Source organism: Sorghum bicolor, chromosome 6 (genome assembly GCF_000003195.3).
Source record: "Sorghum bicolor cultivar BTx623 chromosome 6, Sorghum_bicolor_NCBIv3, whole genome shotgun sequence".
Taxonomy (NCBI): domain Eukaryota; kingdom Viridiplantae; phylum Streptophyta; class Magnoliopsida; order Poales; family Poaceae; genus Sorghum; species Sorghum bicolor.
This window is the reverse complement of record NC_012875.2, coordinates 57,673,742-57,696,101: the sequence shown is the minus strand read 5'-3', so window position 1 is coordinate 57,696,101 and position 22,360 is coordinate 57,673,742. Positions and strand designations below refer to the sequence as shown.

Here is a 22,360-nt window from a genome sequence, read left to right as displayed (position 1 = left end):
AAGGGACACAAAAAGAAGCACGGTGTATAGGGTTTCATCTCCACTCCATGTGGCATAATGTCAAGAGTCAACACTCCAGATTTAATTGACTCCTAACTACACTCTTTATGCATAGTACATAGTTTTGATTACATGCTTCATTCTCTAATTACACTTGGTATATGTCTAGTACTAGTAGTAGGTACAGTTAATTCAAGGGGCTAATCCTCCCCAGCACACTATTTCTCCCAAGAGACCTGCATATTTCACAACCATGAAGAACCCCCTGACTACTGCGAGATATCCTGCCTGTGTTCCTACGCAGACTGCAGAACTCTCTCATCACAGAACACCCTTGCAGGAGCAGGATCCATCTCTGAAAGATTCAGAACAACTTCCTTGCCGTTTTGCAACGATCAACGAAGCTTGCGAGAAATGCGTGGATCTCACTTAACAGCTTCACCTACTTAATTACTATAAATACTTGACTATATGTATATACGTACTGTCTATTACAGTATCTGGCTATCTGCTAATCTCTATATGTGTGCATATGTGCTTGTTTATATGTCGTCGGACCAGTCCTGCAGCTCGCCCTCGGAGAAGAGCGCCTCGACGATGTTGTCGATGAGGGAGTCGACGAAGGCGTTGCAGCCCAGCGTGAACATCTGACCGATCCTGTTGCGCGCGCTGGAGGCCCACGCGAACGCCGCGGCGCAGGCGACCACCGCCACGCACACCCCCGCCGCCTCCTCGATCTCCATCGTGTCCAGCTTCTTGAACAGCGAGCTGCCCGTCGTCGTCTCCACGGCCACCGCCGCCGCGAACGCCAGCTGCAAATGAGCAGCACCAGCAACGCGACGTTTAATTTAACCATGGATGCGACGTGTACTCTCTGTGTACGGAGAGCAGCAGAGCAGAGCAGAGCAGAGGCCAGACCAGAGGGGCCTCATCAGTCACTCACCATGGCGAGGCGGCCGGAGATGGTCTCGAAGTCCTGGCTCTTGCGGGAGCTCTCGATGTAGTCGGCGAGCGAGGCGAAGAACGGTGACGCCGCGGAGCCGCCCGAGTCGGCGGCTCCGCTTCCGTCTTCCTCCCCGGCCAGAATCCTCCGCGTCACCACGCCGCTGCCGGCGCCGTACGACCGCAGCGTGCAGAGCCGGGGCTGGAGCACCACTTTCGTCCCGGCGTCGCGCTTCTTCGGCGCCACGGGCCCCGACGCCGTCGACGACGACACCTTCTGCGGCGCCAGCTCGCAGATGATCGCGCGCGCCGCGGCCGCCATGGCGGGGATAGCTGTGCTCTAGCTCTAGCGCTCTAGCTCTCTGGACGGCACCGCCGGACTTGACGAGCCGCGATTCACTTGGGTTCTTGGAATCCGCCACGGGGATCTATGACTGTGAGTCTACTATAACTGTGAGTAACCAGGCGGTGACACGCCACCCTTTTTGAAAGTCAGGCAGGGACAGCGAGTGGCGGGAACGACGCGCGCCGTTCACCGCCCGGTAAAGCCGAGCCCGCCTCGTGAGTCGTGAGGCTGCCGAGGACTCGCGGCGAGACGCCTGTAGGCCGACACGTCGCGCGGGTGCGCTTGGCTGGTGGTGAAAGGACCCCCCGATCCATCCGCCAGCCGCCAGCCGTGGAGATTGTCGCGTTCCCGTGTGTTCCAGCAGCCAGCCGTGGAGATTGTCGCGTTCCTGTGTGTTCCAGCAGCCCACGCCACCGCTAGCTGCTTCGCCTTCGGCGAGACCCCGGAGTGGGGCCGGTGGGTGGGGGGCGTGGGTTCTCGGACACAGGCGTTGCTATCGGCGGTACAGGATCATGGACCCCTTCCGTGCCGTCCGGTCGGCATCCGACGGTTCTCCGGTCCCCGCACACCTTTCTGCCTTGCGTCCGATTTGGTGATGAGTACCGTTCATCACCATGATTATCATATGCAAATTTTTGAATCGAAATACGTGTTTTTTAAACAAAAAATATTGTTTATAGCTATAACTACAAGCCTACATTCAAACTACTGCAACAAGTTGATTGAGCTATATCAACTAGTTCTTGTCCAGAAATTATCATTTATCAACTGGTTATATCAAGGTGTCCAAGTTGTCTTGCCTTGCTATCTCTTCACGTTTGCAAGCTTTTTGCAGCATAATGCACAACTTACCTATCATGAAAAGAAAAACATACCACATAGGTACAATCATGTGATGATATGATATGAAACCCGAAGCAAAGGAAAACATAGCATCCCAAGGATCAAGAACCAGAGTACCAGACTAAACTGCCCCAAGCAGAGATGCATGTGAAGTCTACCGCAGAAGACCCCCCGAAGACAATCATCATTACTATACAATCGATTTTAGAAGATTATTGTCTAGATTAATATAGCCGGACACAAATGGACACCATCTATGATGAAAGTGGAAAAGGACGCATATGGGAAAGATCTGCCTCTATTAACCCTCGATTAATAGAGGTAGACATATTAGATGGGCGTCTTAATGTGTCCACCTCTATTAATTGAGTACTAATATAATATATTAACTCGTTCCTCTCCATTCCAGATTCGTCCATCTTCTTTCCTAATGACTTTTCTCGATGGAGAACAGGACACCTTGAACACCAAACCCAAAGTGCATTTGAATACAATGATCAATTCTAAAACATTAGACATATTACAAGATCAAATGTTCTAGACCAGTCCAAAACACATCTGAATCGATGAAAAAATGTTGACAGTTGCATTGTTGGGTAGAACATAGACTGTAGATTTATCACCTTCAGTCCTTGATTTCCTCTCTATGACCATCAGGGACCCGAAGTCAATGTCTTTGGTGGGACTGTCCAGGATCACCGCGTCCCTTTAGATAATGGCTACAAATTAGTTGTCTGCTGATGAAATCAATGCCTGCAAGGCTGCAACGATGACTAAATCATGGCAATCGTCGAAATCATTATAAATAAGAAGATTTTGGCCAAAAAATATCTGATTTCCTAGGTAGATTTGTTTAGACTAAACCTAAGCAAATTAGATCTAAAGAACTGCTGTGTAAACAAAAGATGGGTCTACTCCACTTCATGTCGCCTTCGGACTTGGAAGAGAGGAAGAGGGAAAGGACCCATAGACAGCAATAGTGATGAGGAGCAAAGAACACAGTGGCTTGGTGGTGTTTTTGATTTTCTTTAGTACCCCCTCCGTCTAAAAAAAGTGACGTTTTTTAATTTTACACATCATGTTTGGCAAAGAGCACAGTGGCTTAGTGGTGTTCTTGATTTTCTTTAGTACCCCCTCCTTCTCAAAAAGAGTGACTTTTTTTACTTTTACACATCATGTTTGACCGTTCGTTTTATTCAAAAATTTTTATAAATTATGAAATAAATAAATCATTAGTAAAGTATCTTTAATGATAAAATAAGTCTTCACAAAATATATAATATTTATGCAAAAAAAATGAATAAGACGAATGATCAAAAAGACGTTTGAAATTTTAAAACGGTACTCTTTTTGGGATCGAGAGAGTAAGTCTTTAGAGGTGGAAAAAGTTGTCCCGTCTCCGTAGATGTCGATTTATAGAGGCCTGTTGGTTGAGATGGTGCGTTCACCAGTCTCTACGAATGAGTTTTGCATTAAAATATAGAGCTTGATGATTTTTGATGACCCAAATATGAAATGAGGCTCAAAGAGAGTTGTGCGAAACAATGTCTAGATCCAGTTGTTCCGTTTATGATGCAAATGGCTAGCGCAGATCAGCAATAAACCAACAAAATTGCATTGTTAAGTTTATTACTTAAGTATATATGGCCTGATCACGCACATGGGAAATGTCTTATTTGCCATTGTACTTGATCGGCTTGGCCCCATCCCCGTGAGATGGCCTCGAGACAAGCAAAGTGCATGGGGAGACAAGCATGTCTTATCCACTGGGTGAGCACGATGCATGCATGATTAAAAATGGACCTCACGGACCGAGCGACCGCATTTCTAAAAGTTGCCTCCACCATCGATGCCGTTGGAATGTCTGATGTGGCGGCGCCTTGCATTCATGATGATGTGGAATTATTATTACTAGCCAAACGATCTTACAAAATATATTTTTTAATTCATCATCTAAAATATTTCTTGAGTGAATCTGAATCTCTGAAATGTTATTGTTTCTACAATAATCTGAATCCGTGCCAAATGTACCCTTAGTGTTGTCAGAATATTCATATAACTGATTTTATCCGCTAGGGAGTAGGTTTAGATTTGTGGTCAGTTTGCTCGCTTCAGCTGAGCTCTGGACTTTGTCATGGCTAGGTTGCCCTCATGTGTTAGGGCCCAAGTTTTTATCTAGTTTGCCGCTTAGCGGATTCTAGATTATGTCCCAACTTTTGTAATGTTTAAGCTGTAAGCATTCACTCGTGAATGTGCAGGCTGAAATAGATATTCCTTTATCTAAAAAAAATCCGCTAGGGAGTATATTTTAATAGGATATTCATTTGAAGTTATAAATGTTGTTGATATCGTTTTCTACTATAAACTTAGTTAAATTTAGAATACACACACCAATAAAACAGAAGCTTCGAGAAAAATTCACTGCTTGAAAGTTAAAGCTGAAGAGTGGACTGATAAGATTTACCACTTTAATAACAAACACTACAATTCTGATCGATCCACGAACATGACATAAACGACCTACCAAGGTCAATCATGAGCCGACGACGACACAGCGTGACAGCAAGCTTACACATGCATGCATGCATGTATATAGGACACTAGAATTACAACTTAAACGATAGAATTTGATCAGAAGGAACGACTAAATAGGACGATCGAGGCACACATCCATGCAGGTTGCTTGAAAAGCTGGAAACACTGGGAGGCACATCATCATCTGAAGATCATCATCACCTGAGGCTCTGCAACTAACAATCCCTACAAGCCCGCAGTGTTAACTAATTAACCTGAGGCATTGAGCCACCTTGCACAAAGGGTTCGCCACCTCTTGCTCTTATCTGAATGTTCTGTACCGCAATCACCTCTTCTTCTTCGGTTTCAGAAACATCAGACGTCAACTTGGTGGGCTCTTGTGCACCTACATTATTATTAAGAGAGGGAAGAAATTATTAGCCTCTTACTTCCTTTATTTACAGTTCTACACCACCGCATAAATACTTTACTATAGTACTATCAACTGGCCTTTTCACTTTTCAGAACGACATATATATTTGGTTGTTTATTACCTGATGAAGCATCCTTCTGGTCTTCAGCGTGGCCGCCGTAGCCGGTGACGCGCTCGACGAGCACGAAGAACATGTTCCTGACCTGAGCTGCGAAACTGGCCATGGGAGGGAGCTGATGGCTAATTAAACACTGGTGCTTGAGGATCTGTGCAACACTCAACACAGTTGAGCGCTAGCTGCTTCGACTACTAGCTAGCTTAGCTATCGCTTTGCTGAGCTCTCAACTGCTTTGTGTTGCTGTTTTTGAGTTGCGAGTTGTCACTGGTGAGTTCTCTCGCTATCAGCGTGCAGCTAATTTATAGACGGCCGGGTCACCGGACGAGTCAGCTTTGCCGGACGCCACGCGTGCCAGCCCACGCGCGCGCGAGGATGGCGAGTGGGGACTGAGGAGCAGCTCCATCACGCTGACGCTCTTGATAACATTCTCTAGTTCAAAATTCTTGATAGGCCTTGTTTAGTTAACCCCAAAAAGCAAAAAGTTTTCAAGATTCCCCGTCACATCGAATTTTGCGGCATATGCATGAAGCATTAAATATAGACGAAAGCAAAAACTAATTACACAGTTTAGCTGGAAATCGCGAGACAAATCTTTTGATCCTAATTAGTCCATAATTGGATAATATTTGTCATAAACAAATAAAAATGCTACAGTATCGACATCCGAAATCTTTTCGGAACTAAATAAGGCCATATTTTGTTTTTGCATGTTTGGCCATATCAACATTCTCAACATTCGGCTGCATAGTACTGTAGTACATATACATATAATACTCCTACTTGCTTTCTGACATGATGCGTGCGATGGCTGGCAGAGCAAATAAAGTATACTGTGATCACAATTCACAAGAGAGGTGAACTAACAGCGATGGACCTGCAAATGGCATTACTTTATGCGGTAAATACTTGGGTAACAGAGAGTCATCTAATTAATCAGCAACTTGCACTACTATATGTCTCAAATATGATACGCGTAATCAGGTTGTTTTTCTTACAGTTACAGCTGATCTGTGGTCACATGAGAAATCGCGTGATTTTTGTCCCTCTGCCTGTCTTCGATCGACTCTCCGCGGTGGAAACAGGCAAGAACGCTCGTTATTCTATTTCTATACATCTATGAATGTGACATGCATGCTGCAGGCAGCGTGCATACTGGGCCAGCGTGGTTCATCAGACTGCATGCTTATCATATTGGGGAAGCAGAGGAGTAGAATAAGAACTACTAGCACATACTACATGCCAATTATACTGAAACAGAACAGGCTGTAAGACAAGCCACTTGGAACCGGAAAGCTAGAGAAGCTCTGAGCATTGATTTGTACACTGCAGCTAGGGAGATTTTTTTTTATTTTTAGCCTAAATTTGATCCGTTTATGAAAATATTTTCAAAACTAGGCCGTTTGGATCCGCCACCATGCATGGCGGGGCAAATGCACAGAACCCCGCCATGCATGGCGGCGGGGTACTACTACTGACGTGGCATGATTTAGAGGACACATGCTGACGTGGCTAACACGTGGCGGGGTACGTGGCAAAAAGTACCCCGCCAGGCATCATGGCGGGATGCAACCCCGCCACGCATCATGGCGGGTGCTCCATGTCTCACAAAACAGTCCACTCCCTGCTTTCTTTGTGTTTCCTGATGGCACTTTCGTTTATTTGTGATAATTATTGTCTGTAAATTGCACTAATCATACAGTTTACCTATAAATTACGAGACGAATCTTTTAAACCTAGTTACTTTATAATTAGATAATTTTTATTAAATAAAAACGAAATTGCTACAGTATTAAAATCTAAAAAATTTTTTGAACTAAACAAGGCGTCACAGTGTGTATGTGTGGAAAGAAAGATCACGCTGCGCATCGCATGCGCAGAGTGACCACGGCCTTGTTTAGTTCCCAAAAAATTTTAAAATATTTTTTAGATTTCGACGTATATTTCTAACTTCAAATAAATTTATTCAAAAATTAGATTTAAATATCTATCTAATGATACTAATTTTATATTATAAATATTAATATTTTTAATAAATATTTAATCAAAATTTTTTTATTATAGAAGCGTAAATGACAAATATTTAGGAATGAAGAGATAGCACCTGCTACGCTACAGTGCTTGCTACAGTATTGCAGTGCCCTGTGCTACAGTGCTGCAGTGCTGCAGTTGTACTGTGCTGTGCTGCAGTACTGTGCTACAGTGCGCGCAGCAGGGTACCGGCAAGTGTATACCTCTTTATTCCTAAATATTTGTTGTTTTCGTTTTTTATAAGAAAATTTTGATTAAATATTTATTAAAATTATTAATATTTATAATATAAAATTAGTATTATTAGATAGATATTTAAATCTAATTTTTGAATAAATTTATTCGAAGTTAGAAATATACGTCTAAAGATTAAATAAACGAAAGTGCCACCAGGGAACGTAGAGAAAGGAGATGGTGGGCCGTTTTATCAGACAGGAGCACCCCGCCATGATGCACGGCGGGTTGCAACCCGCCATGATGAGTGGCGGTGTACTGTTTGCCATGTACCCCGCCACGTAAGCAGGTGTCCCCAGAACCATGCCACGTCAGCGGTAGTATCCCGCCGCCATGCATGGCGGGGTTCTATGCATTTGCCCTGCCATGCATGGTGGCGGGTCCAAACGGCCTAGTTTTAAAAATATTTTCATAAGCGGGTCAAATTCGAAATATGTTTTAAATTTAGAATAAAAATAAAAAAAATTCGGGATGGATGCCGAAGAAAATATGCTAGTGTCAATGATTTGGGCGTTGATACACACCACCACTGCGGTTAGTCTATGGGAGTAGCACACGTTCAGAGTTCTCAACACCAGCAATCGTTGCTAGGAAGGAATTTTTATTCATTTTTAAATAAATAAATATATATGTATTTTTTTATAGAAATTGCAACAAAAAAAACCCTTCGATATGTTGATTTACAAAAATGTCATGACGTTGTTCACTGGTAAAACAAATCGTGATACCTAAGCTGATGCGTGTTCTCACCTGTCACCAACTCTTGGAATGGGCCCAAGAAGCCAAGACCGGCAGAAATGTTCACTGCTCCACGTCAGTGTGTTGACATGCATGCAGATTGCAGAACGCCTGCTAGGCTGGCGTGATTATCCATCGTGTCATGACCGAGGTCGTCAATAATTCAGCCTGGGCATCGGTTTTAACCAACACATCAGTTCGGTTTTTCCGGTTTCAAAAAATTTTCGATTTTTAGAAAGCACCTGATCGGTTTGGTAGAAAACAAGAAAACACTGACAAACTTTGGTTTAGGTTTCAAGGTTTCTTCGGTTCGATTTTTGGTTAAACCGATTGGTCTCATCAGAACTAGAGAAGAGGGACAGCGAGAAGCACAGGATCCCATCGCTGTTCCTCTGCTCGCAGACCCCGCTGCCGCCGCTGATCCTGCATGCAGACCCCGCTGCCGCCGCTGATCCTGCCGCAGATCCCGCCTTCGCGCCGCTCGCAAAGTTGCAGCCGCCGCCGCGCAGCTCGTCCCCTCCGGTGCTCACAGCAGCCACCATGCCATGCCGCCACTCGCCCGTTGCGGCGCTCGCTGCCTCGCCCGCTCTGCTCTGCTCTAGCAGCTCTACATGGTACTTGGAGAGTAGGTTAGGAGTGGCTTGCCGGCTGCCGCTCTCTCTTGGGTGTCTGTCCTCGCTCGCCTAGGGGTGGCGTGGGGGGAAGAGGCGAAGAGCGCAGGAGTCGAGAGGAGTGGGTAGTGGCCTAGTGGGCCGTTAGCTGGGCCTTAGTGCGCTTGCGAGAGGGAAGGAGTCCTTGGTGCGACTAACGAGAGAGAGGGAGTCAATGAATCCTCGGTTTGCTCGGTCTTACGGTTCGGTTGAATGTACAAATCGAACATTGAGCTAAATACCGTAGTTTTTGAGAACCAAAAACCGAAATCGAACCAAAAAACTAGAAATCAACTGCTAGGTTTGCTTCGGTTCGAAATCGAACCAAAAAACTTAAAATCGACGGCTAGGTTTGCTTCGGTTCGGCTCTCAGTTTTCGGTCTAAATGTGTCTAGCCTGAATCGTCATTGATTTATTGCTAGGCTGCTGGCGTTGTCTTACGTTATGGCTGGAACGACCTTCATTTTTCTTTGAAAGAATTGGCTGGAACGACCTAATGATGCATGTCAAGTGTCCTGCACTAGCGGAAATGCTGACACAGGCTCGCTATATTGCCTGCTGATAGTTCTCTGAACAGAAAATGTTGTTTGGTTCTTTCAATTCTAGCGTTCTTTTTTCTTCTGTTCCTTTTTTGGGGTGTGTTTGTGTACAAGAGTGCTGAATACTAACGCGTCGACATTACCAGACAAAGTCCACGGGCAGTTGAGGGATATTCAGTTCAGGCCACTGCCTTTTTCTTTTTCTGGATCAGGAAACAGAAACGAGGCCTTTTTGTGCTTTTCAGATCCACGTGGTGGATCATATATCATCATCCCTCGTTTACAACGCAGATCTTGTGCACGGTTGGTGAGTGAGGCTCTGTTCATTTTTAATTCACTGTGCTGTGCTGTATTAATTTATTTATTATAGGTACGTTACGTTAGGAAAGGATCAAGACTGGGGGCTGGGACGCTGGGTGTCCACTGCTGGACTCAGAACACAAACAAAATATTACACACACTCGGATTCAAACTTAAGGCTTACCTACCACTCCACCACAAAATCGATTGTGACTAAGCGAGTGATCCAATCCTTTTGTATCCACTTTAGCGAATCTTGCAATGAATAATTGAGCTCCTAATAAAAAGTTTTAGATATCATCAAGTACGATCACTTTGGTTAGGTCATGTCTCAAGCAAAGGTCATTTGCAAATTTCAAAAAATAAATTTCAAAACCTAATAACTTAAAATATATTTTAGGACCATAAATGATTGTAAATGGAAAAGTCATGAACTACAAAGTTCTAGATCTCTTCGAACTCTAAAACTTTGATACAAAGTTTGATTTCATTTGACTTGATTTAGAAAAGTTATGATTTTTTATGTTGCACCTGTTTTTAGAAACAGGTAACATTGTCAACATTCTCTAATTTTTTTCATAGAGACAAGTGTAGAGACGGCTGGAATTTCCAACCATCTCTAAAAATAAAAGTATTTTTAGAGACCAACCACTTATTTTTTTCTTTAACACCAATTTGAGAAGCTTGTAAACAACAGTATGTTTGAAGTGCCTTTTTGTTTCAACAAGCATAATGCAAAGCTCAACAAGAGTATCTTTTTTCTTCTAAACCATTTCATCATTTCTAGTTCGATGGATGCCCAGGCATGGTGGCAATGGCTTTGGTCTTTAATTTGTTGTGTTGCTGCAACAAGATGTTAATGTATCTGACGATGGGTTGGTGGAACTCCAGCACTATAGTAGCCTAGCCCAACCACATTCCATCCATGGTCTCGGTCTTACATCCACCGACCCTCACAATGGATTTGAGGTCCTCGTGACAATTTCTCAAGATTGAGTAGCCTGGCCCAACCGCAATTCGGCACATAGGTTGAGTCTCACATGCACCCACCCTCGATGGATTCGAGAACCTCATCCAGCTACCCGACCATATGCTCAAGATCGCCATTCGTATTTCCAGTTCTCCGGCCTAGGCACCATGCCCTCTTCTCTGGAGCCATGCACAACCTGTCCAAGCTTCTAGACAAAATGAAACGTGAAACCACGAGGGGTGGGCCCCACCTACGTAGCAAACCGCTTGTGTTTTCATCCTTGCTTCACACAAAACGGTTAACCAAAGGTTACTACACATCATTAGCCTGACTATTTAAGCTGGTCTGGTGAACCTTAAATTCACGATATAGTCAACTTTGTTCGTTTGAGCTTATCAGCCGAATCTGTCAGTCATTCAACAGTGTTTTTTTTTTCTCACAACAAATCAACAAGCAGTATTTTTTGTTACAGCTTATCAGCCAAACGAACAAGTAGCGCTACACTAGCCTGGCGCAACCACAATTTGTTCCATGGGCTGGGTCTCACAGGTGGTTTATTGCGGCCATTGCGTCAACAGCTTGTCTATTTGAACGATAATAGATGGCTTGGTGTGATAACAAGGGCCCTCGGCAGGGAGCCAGGGAGGGTGTGTGGGCAGGTCTGCGATTTGTGTTGTTGTGATGGTTATCTGAGTAATCTGACTGTCACTTTGAGTTTCTTTTTTTTTGGGGGAACACTATCACTTTGAGTTCTGTTGTCATGGTGGTATTGTTTTTTTATTTTGTCTGGCCTTTTTTTCTTCAGTTGTTGTGCTTCCTAAAATACAAGCCTGTTAAACATTGCGGTTGCTTTTTAGGGGAAAAAAAATCTCTGGTCATTTTCTTCGAGTATAATAAAGTCAAAATCCAATCGCATTTGCTATTGTTTGCTCGTTCTAGCACAAGGGGAAAGACACGAATGTATATTATTGATATAAAAATTGCAACTGAGCACTGTTTTTATTAACCTTACATGCATGTTACAACAAGAACTACTAATAATACCCAGAACACGAAGGAACATTCTTAGACTGCAAGATATAGCTACAAATTAAAGAAATGTTTTATGAGTAAAACATTCAGAGTTCAGAAAACTAGCAGGTGTCATCGCAGTCTTCTGGGCTACCAACTTCTATTGCACGCATGCAAGGATGCTCAACAATCTCTAGAACCGGCCGGCGGCATTAATTGGCCCCCGCCGTCGATCCTTCTCCCACAACGGGTTCTGCTCCTCTCGATCTAACTTCAACGCGCTGCAATAGCAAGAACAAATCCAGCAGCAATAATGTCATTATTCAGTAATCCATGATGGTTGAGTGTTCGTTGGTGTACTCATCTGATCACTAGCTAGCAGGTGAACTAGACAATTACCTGGACGCTGTGCAGTTTAGCGGGCTCCTGTACTTTGTCCTTCTCACCTCCAATGCGGCCATAGCCGGCGACACGATCGACGAGACCGAGGAACTTGTCCTTGATCTGAGCAGCGAAGTTAGCCATGTGATCGATCGACAAACGGAGCTTCTTACCTAGCTTAGTAGCTTACTCCTAACTAATGGTAATGGATTCTTAAGCTCAGCTGCTTAATCGTCCAAGTAAGCTTCTAGCTCTAGTTATATATATGAGGGCGAGCAGTGGTGGTGTGCTCTAGACGATCACGGAGCAACCTATTTATACACGATGAGGCCAGTCACCGAACGCGTTGGCTGTGCCCTGCCCCACGTGTGCGTGCGTGGGGATATTCGAGTCGCTTGCTCGCTGCTTCGCGCGCTTTTCGGACCCACAACGACGGAATCAGAATTTCTCGGTGCTGTGCATCACTGTGCATGTATATCATATGCATGGTGGCGGAGCACCTCAACTGAAGTCCTGATCTGATGATCACGTTCGTTGTCAGTCAATGACTGACTTGTTTATATATACTATACGTGTAAAGAATGATGTGGCTCACTTGTTAATTATTGTCCGCTACGGGTGCCATAATATTCTCTGCTGCGATATGGTCGACGTATAGTTTTCGGGCAGCGAATAGTAATAGTTTAACAACGAGCGTGATCAGTGATGACAGAAAAATTGTTTTGTTGGTACCGCAGCAAATAGTTATTGCATTATTTATATCTGCTAAGCGTACCCTGGCCATGTTGTTTCACTGTCCCAAATCTCATGTGTCAGATGACAAATCCTGTTGACTGCTGCCACTATTTTTCCAGAGAGCTTCTACATTATTGTATTGTGATTTCGAGTTGTGAGATCCATTGTACTTAGATTTATCTTCTTTCTGTTATTAAATTTCCTAGATGGGATATTGACATGATTAATACACACATGGGCCAGGAAAAGGATTTTGGAGGGGTTGGGTATTCCTGACTTAAGAAGTTTGAATTTTGGCTTTGTTAAGCTCTTGGATTTTTAGGTACCATCTTAATACTAAGTCTATCTGGACAAAAACTGTTGATTTTAAATATAAAACTAAGAAACCAAATATTTTTTTGCTGCTCTGAGGTAGGAACTTCACCTTTTTGGAAAGGTGTCATTTGGGTGATGCAGGCAACACATCTAGGGGTGAGATGGGTGATTAGGAATGGAGGTAAAATTAGGTTTTAGGAAGATCAATGGCTGGTTAATACTTGCCTCTTGCTATTTTGTTCTGGCCTCTATATATGTTATCAATGAACAACAAGGAAAATCTGTTAGGGAGGTGTGGAATGGTGAAGAGCCGCGACTCTCCTTCAGGAGAAGTGTTTGAGACTTATGGGTATGTGGGAAGAATTAAGGGCAACTGTGGAGAATATTGAACTCAATGAGGAGGAGGACATATCCTTTGAACTTATAGCTTTTCTGGAAAATATTGTAGCACCCGGTTTTAAGAACAAAACCAGATACACACCATATGTGAGCCCAGGAAGTCAAATCTCACATATAGCCACAAATAGGGGTAATATCAATAGACAATGCTTATATATATAACGTACTTAGTATAAAGGATATAACCTTAGTCAGCAAACAGCGGAAAGACACTCCGTTCTTCAGGCGAAAGCTCCAAATCTACAGGGACAACTGAGTGGTTGAGCACAAGCCTAAACTCTTCTCCAACTTGCAAGCTGGTACCCATCCGGGATTTTTATCCAAATAAAATGTAAAGGCAAGCGTAAGTACATCTCGTACTCAGCAAGAATAACATAGGGTTCATGAGGCTCAAAGGCTAGACACTGGTTTTACTGCATGTAGCTTTTAGTTATCACAATTTTAGCATATGAGTAGCATCAAGTTGTCAAGTCCCAAAGTAAACTCATGATCAAGTAAAGTGAATAAAGAATAGCATAAACAACATATTAACAACAATAACTTCAATAATTTGCCATTAGTTATCATTTATTCTGTATTGGTCCAAGGCCGCTCGTGACCGTGAGCACGGCTGATATATCAGTTTTACACTCTGCAGAGGTTGTACACTTTCACTGTGAGTCATGATTTACCCTTTCGCCCGAGGCCCGTCGACCTCTTAGCCCACTACCAAGGAAGACCGGCAGGGTTCACTATGAAGCCTTTCAAAGGTTCGTCTAACAAGTTAGGGCCGCTAGGTTTCGTTAGTCCGTCCGTGTGACTCACCCGCAGGAATCCACGGTCTGCTATCCCCCACTTGCGCCACAAGGGTAACCACTAACAAGCTAGAAAAGGTCCTCATACTGAGCTAAAGCCAGAGCCATGTAGCCCTCACAGTTGTACTGTATGTCCCGGATGGTCAGATACAGATAAGTCCTTATGGAGAGAAACTAGAGCACCATGAGATAGCCCAATGCTCCAGCCCTCTTTTCCAAAGTTGCTAAAAAGTCACGTTTATTGCATATTCCATTAATCAAATTACAAGATCATGGTTTAGTGGAGCACTAGCATAAGCTACCCAATGCAAAACCATAGGTGACAAGGTATAAGATCAATACTAGGAAATCCTTATCAAGGAGACACATGCAATATGAATTGTGTGATTAAAGTTATTAGGAAACAAGGATGATCCCATGCTATACTTGCCTTGAAACTCAGATCCTTCTTTTAGTTCCAAATCTTCCACAATCTGCTTCTTGATCACCACGTATAAGCTCACCGACTAAACTCAGACATCACATCAACAACAATCATCCAGAGGCAATCATACAAAGCAAAACAAACCTATAATTAGAACAATACACCAACAGTAGCAAATAAAGATAAAAAGTTTATAAAACAAAACTACATCGCTCTACGATCACACAGACGTAAAGATCACGAAAATCGGAGCTATAACGAAGAAGTTATGATTTTTCTAAGATTTCCTTTAATAAAATAATAGATTAAAACTAAGCTTAGATTTAAGAAGTTGGAAACTTATACTACAGTAGCATGAGACTATAGTTTACGCGAAAACGAATCTAACGAAATTTGAACGGATCAAAACGGAGTTAAAACGAAGAATATATGAATTTTCTAAGATTCTCTTTAGAAAAACAATTAATTAAATAAGATCACGAAAATAAAAAGTTTCAAACTTGTAAAACAGTGAGACTAACATGTAGATATTTTGAATACAAAACCAACGCAATTTGAACGAGTCAAAACGGAATTGAAACGAATATTTTATGAGCAATATAAAACCAGTGGCAAACTTGTAATTTTGTGAAAACGTATTCTGAATCTGAATAAAAGAAAATTCGCCTTCGAAATAAGAAAACGTATTTTTGAAAGTGCGCTTTGGACTGCGGGTTGGAACTTTAAAAAGCAGGGGGTTTCTTTTGCAAAAGGCGCGGCCGAAAGGGTATCTTTTGATTTGAGCCGTCGGATTTGAAACAGACGGTTGGGATTAGATCGTGGGGAGGGAGAGAGGGGAGCGGCCGCCGGAGTTGAACAGGACGCGGCGGCGCCATGGCTAAGCTCGGCCGGAGCTCGCCAATCCAGTGATAGAATGCGGTAGAGCGCGAACCAAAAGCACGGGGTCGCTCAGGAGCTCAGTGCGCGCTCACCTGAGGCAAAAATCGGGGCGGAGCGAAGCCGGCTAGGGCTCCCGACGGCGAGAGGCGGACGGCGGCCCTGTAGGAAGTTCGGCGCTGGTTAGCTACGCGTAGAAGACATGAATCCGCGAACCCAGAGCTTCGGCGACTTCGCAAAGATGAGGAGAAGCTTGGCAAGGAACTCACGGTGACCAAAACGCGTCGCGGCGGCGGATTGCTTTCGAGGTGGATCTCGGCGATGAACTTGGGCGAGTTTGACGCGGCGGCTGCGGCTCGGGACGAGTTGGGAGGGTTAGCAGCATCGAGGAGAGTATTTAAGGGGCTAGAGTCCGACGGGGAAGGGTCTGCTCGCGCGGATCGCGCGCGGTTTGGTCGCGGTTCGGCTCGTGTCCTGGCCGGACTCGAGGTAGGGGACGACCCTGACCGCTGGGCCCCACCTGGCAGTGGCACTGGAGCGAGGGGTCGGCCTGTCATCCGCTGCGGCGAAGGGAGAGGAGGTGCGCGGCGCGGGCTGATCCCTCTGGGCCGCGAGATGGGCCGAGCTGGCGCTGGGCCGGAGCAAAGAGGAGAAAGGGGGAAGGGGAAAGCTGGCCGCGGGGGGGGGGGGGGGGGGGGGAAGAATGGGCCGAGCCCAAGAGCAGTGAGAGAGATAAATTCTTTTCCTTTCTATTTTCTGTTTCCCTTTTTTTAAAACAAAACACATTTCAAAACCAAATTTAAATTCCTTTTTAAACTTTAGTCAAAACCACTCATCACAATAAATCAAATGCAAGGACATGCGTGCTCAAACAAGTTGCTAGCTCCTATGGCAAATTTTAATTTAAAGAAAAATATTATTTTTCCTATATTTCATGGGCACAAAAATGCACAATTTAACAATTTACCCTATTTTGGAAAATTGCAAATTTTGGGGTGTTACAAATATTCGGTACAATTTTATATGCTATAGTTAATCATAGGGGTGTGATTCCGGCCTTTGTGCAAGTTGTTTGGAAGTTGAACATTCCTCCACGAGTACAGTTCTTTCTCTGGTTGTTATCTAACAATATGGTGCTCACCAGGAATAACATAGCTAAAAGAAGAGAGCTGAATGATCTCACTTGCTTGTTCTGTAATGAGAAAGAGTCTATTACACACTTGTTTTTTCAGTGCTGTGTAGCAAGCCATGTTTGGGAGTATATTTCTAGTTGTTTGAACAAAGTAGTTGGAACTGATTTTGAATCTGTGGCCTCCTTGTGGATAGCCAATAAAAGTTATACGGTGTGCAATATTGTTACTTCAGCAGTCATTCACTCATTTGGGTGATCTGGAAATTACGTAATTCCTTATGCTTTTAGGGAGTACCATGGAGTGGAATGAAAAAGGTGTTTGCTATGGTGGTAAGGATGCTGAAAAGTTGGCTGCCGATGTTCAAACTAGAAATTCAGGAAAAAGTGGAGTGGGTGGTCCTTCTAGTGGAGAACCAAGCAAGCTTAGCACCGTGGATCAAGTGGAATCTGGATTCATCAGGATCGGATCAATCAATTGCTTAGCCTTTGGAGGTCTCAAGAGCTGTGTCAACTCTGCAATGTAATAGGGATTAGAATGGTTGCTACGACGTTTCTGGGTTGGTGGCCGTTTTCTGGTTGCACATGTGTTCTTTTGTCAGAGAGTTGAGACAACCAGCAAGCATGCAAGCAGTAAAGCTAGCAAGGCCAGTATCAATTGGCCCCTCCTAGATCACCGTTATCCACATCGGGTTCCTGCTGGCCACCTCTGGATCGGACCTCAACGGGCTGCATGCATACAACAACACATAATCCAGCACAGCAGAATTGTCAATTACTATAGTTGGACCTGAATCCTGATCATGAACGTCTACTAATACGTAGCTACCGACGTGAAAATATACCTGCACGATAGCAAATTTGGTGGGCTCCTCGGGCAGTATTGTATCCTTGCCAACGCCGGCGCCACCGCTGCTCCAGCCGGTTACACGGTAGATGACTCCTAGGAATTTATCCTTGAGCTGAGCAGCGAAGCTGGCCATGGGATCGGAGCGAGCGAGTAGCTGGTCGTCTGTGTGTTGCAATGGAGAACACTATACTGGTGCTACTCAGCGAAGCTATTGAAGCAGCTAGCTAGCTATAACCAGAGTATATACTACTAGCTAGCTCTGGTTTGTTGGTGTGGTTACGTACCTTTGACTGTGATAGCTAGATATTGGTGATTGGTGATCACGGACGAATGGCTATTTGTAGGCGTCGAGCGAGGCGAGTGTGATTGAGCAACGGACACACCCACAGCCGTGTGGAGGGGTTTAATTTCGGCTTCAGCTTTGACACCAGCCGGGCACGCAAATCACACGGTTAGCTGGCGAGCGATCGTGTTTGTGTCTTTGATCCGTACGTGAAACAAAGCAAGCCTTGACTAATTTAGGTAGCTTTATGTGTTGATTAATTAATGCTTCCATAGTTCCATGGCACCAAGAGCATGATACGATACGATCATATCATGACTTCTGCAGCTATATACTTTGCATTTTGGGATAGAGAGTATCACGCAAACGCTCTCGTTTGCCACGCAAATCTTGTGCGTGCATGATTGCATTGCATTGCTTTGCCTCATTGCCCTGCTTGATCATGACTGATGACATGATGACACCACGATCAAAACTTTAAATTTCCAGTACTCACTGCTGCATGATCGGGCATTAGCACCGGTCGGGAAGGGCCTGTTGCCCCGGTTCCCGAGCCGGTGCTGCCCTTCCGGAACTAAAGGCCCACCCTTTAGTCCCGGTTCGGCCAACCGGTGCTAAAGGCCCCCCCTTTAACACCGGTTGGTAACACCAACCGGTGTTAAAGGGTCCTGCCAGGGCTGCCACGTTGCACGACCCTTTAACACCGGTTGGTGTTACCAACCGGTGTTAAAGGGTTTCTTTTTCTTTTTTTTTAGTTCACTTCTTCGGTTCTGTTTATTGTTTATATATAATATATAATAATAGGTTTTTCAATACATGTTTTGCTGATACAATAATATATTTATATTACACGCATATTAAGCATATATAAATGAAAATTATAGGCTAAGCTTAATAGTTAAGCTTTGCCTATAATAAAATGAATAGACCACATCAAAAATTAAATAGATATGTAAAAAGCTTTATATATATATAGTTTTATATGTACAAAATTCGTAACACATATATACATAGAGTTTGTTCTCCCAATGTCTACAAACGATACAAATGATCATCGTTGTTTGGTATAAGAGTTTCGTTGCCGTTGAAGTGAAACTCGCCGTTTGGATTGATCACTTGGTCGCGGAGAAATCCTGCTATCGTCTCTTGGATAGCTTTGATTCGGTCTTGTTGTAGGACCTTTTCCCTCAGCCATTCCGTCTTTAATTTGAAATAAATAAAAAAGGTATTAGTTATCTAAGTTATTCAATATAATTCAGGAGATAATGAAAAGAGACATGTAACGTACTCTGAGCGTCTCTGTGGGTGTTTGATTGACTTGTGCCATCATGAATTTGCACACGTAATATGCACATAGATTGTTCCCTCCTTCTTGTCTTAAACACCACTGTACGATGTATATATATATAAAAATATTCATAACCACGACAATAAGAAGGCTAAAAGTTAGCGAAAGTTTGTTAGCTAGTAGAACTTACTTGTGGATGTATTATGTTAAGCGGCGCTTTACATCCACTGAGATGTTCACGGTCAATGAATCTTTCCCAAACCCTATACACAGTCATTGTGGATCGTGAACTAATAATTACAGAGTCATATTATGATATTTTTGTAGCTGAGATCGACATTACGTACCTTTGAATAATGTTTACCATTTGTTGATAATTTTCTTGTGGTTTTCTCATTGAGTCAAAGATTATCAATCGGTTCTTGGGAATTTCAATGACCATGAGTATCCAGTGAAAGCTGTTTACACACACATATATAGGGTCAGTCCTATAATGTAAAATAAAATATGCATGCACTTAATAACTATATAACTCACTCGAAGTTGAAGGGGAAGAGTATTTTTTGTTTTTCTTTTTGGTTTACAAAGAACCTCATAAGATTGGTGCAGATTTCTGTCTCATAATCTGCTGTCCACACTGCCTGCGGAGCCTTGAAAACAATATAAGGGTCAACGAACCCAATACTATTGTCATTTCTCATTCTGAGCTCTCTCATTTGGTGCCTGCATATATACATACAAATACTAAGTGTGTAAGGATTATATACATGTAATTAAAGAAGTTAGAAGTATAATAAAAAGGAAAAATACTTACAGACAAAAGCAGCTGACAAGAGATTTGTCAAGAGCGTCGAGGTGGCATAATTGGTGTAATTCTTCGAACTGCACGTATATGAGGTCATCTCCACGGAAGTAGTGATGTTGTCTAATACGAACAGAAATCCAATTCTCTCCCCTTTTAGACGCCTCAATGCACCATTTGTTTATTGCAAACATTTGTGTGCCGAGCTCGTGTAAACGCTTAGGGTCGAATAGACTCCTGCCCGGTTCATATCTTGCCCTCCATTGATCAACTACCTCGGCTTTTTCAAATGTATGACATCCAAGAATGGCGGTAATTTCTTCTATATTTAAACCGCTCTGTCCAAAGTAACTCTCAAGCGAGTCTAGCTCAGACAACGCTAAGGATTTCTTTGGCATCAAGTCTTCATTTGAGCCGTATTGATTTGGCACAATCAAAGGGGGCACCGGTTTTGATACTTCTCCGAGCTGTGGGACCCCCTTTCCTACTCTCTTCTTAGTAGGCTGTGAAGACTTGACCAGAGACCGCTCATAGTCCGAAAGTGCTGGCTTTTTCTGAGCTTCGCGTTGCTTCTTTTGATGGTCCGCCACCTTCTGCCTCAGTTCCGATGGCTTCACATAAAAGTACGGCTTTTCTGGGTTAAGCCGTTTTTTCCTTTCCTCCTTTATTTTATCAAAAAATTGTTGGACCTCAGCTTTAGATGTAGCAATTACCTCCTCTTCACTCTTTTCGTAAGGTAATTTTTCTGGCGTCTTAGCTCTCTTTGCTGAGGCAGCCTTCTTTGGAGGTGGGACCGATGACTTCGGTCCTTCTTGGACGGACCGCTTCTTACTACCTCGCTTTGGAGACGAGGGTACCGACCGTGCACTCTTTGGAGAGGGCGGTGCAGGCGGTGGAGGGGGTGGGGCCGATCTTTTTGGCGTTGGAGAACGCGGTGGAGGAGTTGGAGAACGCGGTGGAGGAGTTGGAGACCTCGGTGGAGGAGGTGGAGACCGTGGTGGAGGCGGTGGCGGGGTCGGTGTGCCCGCCGCAGGTGTTGGAGGAGATCCAGCATTGTCACCGCCCGCAGCACTATGATGCGCTGGGGAGAGAACTGGACTTAGGTTGGAGGAGTCCCTGCAAAGAAAACAATTACAAGTTTTGTGAGTAAACTTTTTTTAAATTTCAATACATAATAAATAATATAAGAAGTAAAATCACACACAAACCTATGCTGAGGAATAATTATGAAGCGCTTGCGCCAACAAATAAATGTCTTCTCAGCTTCACCTAAGGTCTTCTCTCCGTCTCCCCCTTCTATGTCTAGTGGCACATTGCCACAACCTTTCTCAACCCTATCAACCGAGACGCTAGCATATCCACCAGGTACTGGTCGATTATGGATTCTTGGAGTGCCCGTTCGGTCGATAGGGTTGACAACAGCGATAGCCACCTTTTTGGTGGCATTCCCATCTGGTACATGCAGCTCACAGGTAGTAAAAGCCTCTGTGACATCATCCACGGGGAAGTGTAGCTTCGTGTCATCCTGAATGGTTGGTACTTCCGTGGATGCGCAGCTGCTTTTCAACTGGCCTGGGGGGCTAACATTGACCTCAGGCTGTGATGTACCTTGCCCTTTCGTCATTTGACTAAGTGCTGCTTGCACTTGCCTTTGAATCTCTGCCTGCATCCATTCTTCACGAGCTTTCTCGCGCTCTTGTGACTGCAGAACAAAAGCTTCGAGGCGGCGGATCCGCTCTGCCTCCTCATCCTTCTTTCTCTGGCGGCTTCTGTAGGTATCTTGATCGGCTTGGAATGATTGCAGCCACGGAACTGCCCCATAGCCTCTCGTACGCCCACCGTGCTCAGGATTTTCAAGCGCATAGGTGAGTTCATCCTTCTCCCTGTTAGGCCTGAACTCACCAGACTGAACCGCCTCACGTGCACGGACTAGTCTCTCTGCTGCTCTAGAGATTTCTTGGCCCCAAACTAGCGCCCCGGTGTCTGGGTCCACGCTTCCCCCATGACCGTAGAACCAATGCTTGGAGCGCTCGCTCCAATTCTTTGCTATTGTCTCGGGTGTGACCCCCCTAGCAAGCATCTCCTGTTCCATTCGGTCCCACTTGGGAGCAGCACTCTTATAACCACCTGATCCCATATGATGGTGGTATGCCTTTTTACTGGCATTCTCTTTGTTTCTATTGGCTCGTTCCTCGCCCTCTTCTGATGTTTTGTACTGCACAAAGTCATCCCAGAAGGCCCTCAGCTTTACATATTGCTTGAGGTTGAAATCTGGAGTCTCGTTTTTCTTGACATATTTATTGTACAAAGACTTCTTCCAATTCTGGAAGAGTACTGCCATCTTCTTCATAGTCCAGTCATAAATTCGCACCTTCAACTCTTCATCGTTGGTGTCGAAGGTGAAAACGTCTGTGACGG

At 44.1% G+C, this 22,360-nt stretch overlaps 2 protein-coding genes and 1 long non-coding RNA gene across 3 annotated transcripts; all 3 read right to left on the bottom strand.

Annotated features, from left to right (window-relative positions):
* Positions 4 to 1,391, bottom strand: LOC8068456 (stress enhanced protein 2, chloroplastic). The gene is made up of 2 exons (XM_002447148.2): positions 944 to 1,391; positions 4 to 812 (listed from the first exon to the last, which is right to left on the bottom strand). The coding sequence occupies exons 1-2, from the start codon at positions 1,262 to 1,264 to the stop codon at positions 543 to 545; spliced, it is 591 nt and encodes a 196-aa protein (XP_002447193.1). The 5' UTR covers positions 1,265 to 1,391; the 3' UTR covers positions 4 to 542.
* Positions 4,564 to 5,535, bottom strand: LOC8068455. Its single transcript, XM_002447147.2, has 2 exons — positions 5,200 to 5,535; positions 4,564 to 5,051 (listed from the first exon to the last, which is right to left on the bottom strand). The coding sequence occupies exons 1-2, from the start codon at positions 5,300 to 5,302 to the stop codon at positions 4,912 to 4,914; spliced, it is 243 nt and encodes an 80-aa protein (XP_002447192.1). The 5' UTR covers positions 5,303 to 5,535; the 3' UTR covers positions 4,564 to 4,911.
* Positions 16,976 to 17,868, bottom strand: LOC110436256. The gene is made up of 2 exons (XR_002454065.1): positions 17,565 to 17,868; positions 16,976 to 17,448 (listed from the first exon to the last, which is right to left on the bottom strand). It is a non-coding gene; the product is annotated as an uncharacterized LOC110436256 (long non-coding RNA).

Bases quoted from the DNA above. Each gene is read 5' to 3' on its own strand.
- LOC8068456 (XM_002447148.2), bottom strand. From the start codon at position 1,264: ATGGCGGCCGCGGCGCGCGCGATCATCTGCGAGCTGGCGCCGCAGAAG. The intron at 813-943 runs GTGAGTGACTGA...GCTCATTTGCAG, and splicing joins TCTCCGGCCGCCTCGCCATG to CTGGCGTTCGCGGCGGCGGT.
- LOC8068455 (XM_002447147.2), bottom strand. From the start codon at position 5,302: ATGGCCAGTTTCGCAGCTCAGGTCAGGAACATGTTCTTCGTGCTCGTC. The intron at 5,052-5,199 runs GTAATAAACAAC...ATAATAATGTAG, and splicing joins CCAGAAGGATGCTTCATCAG to GTGCACAAGAGCCCACCAAG.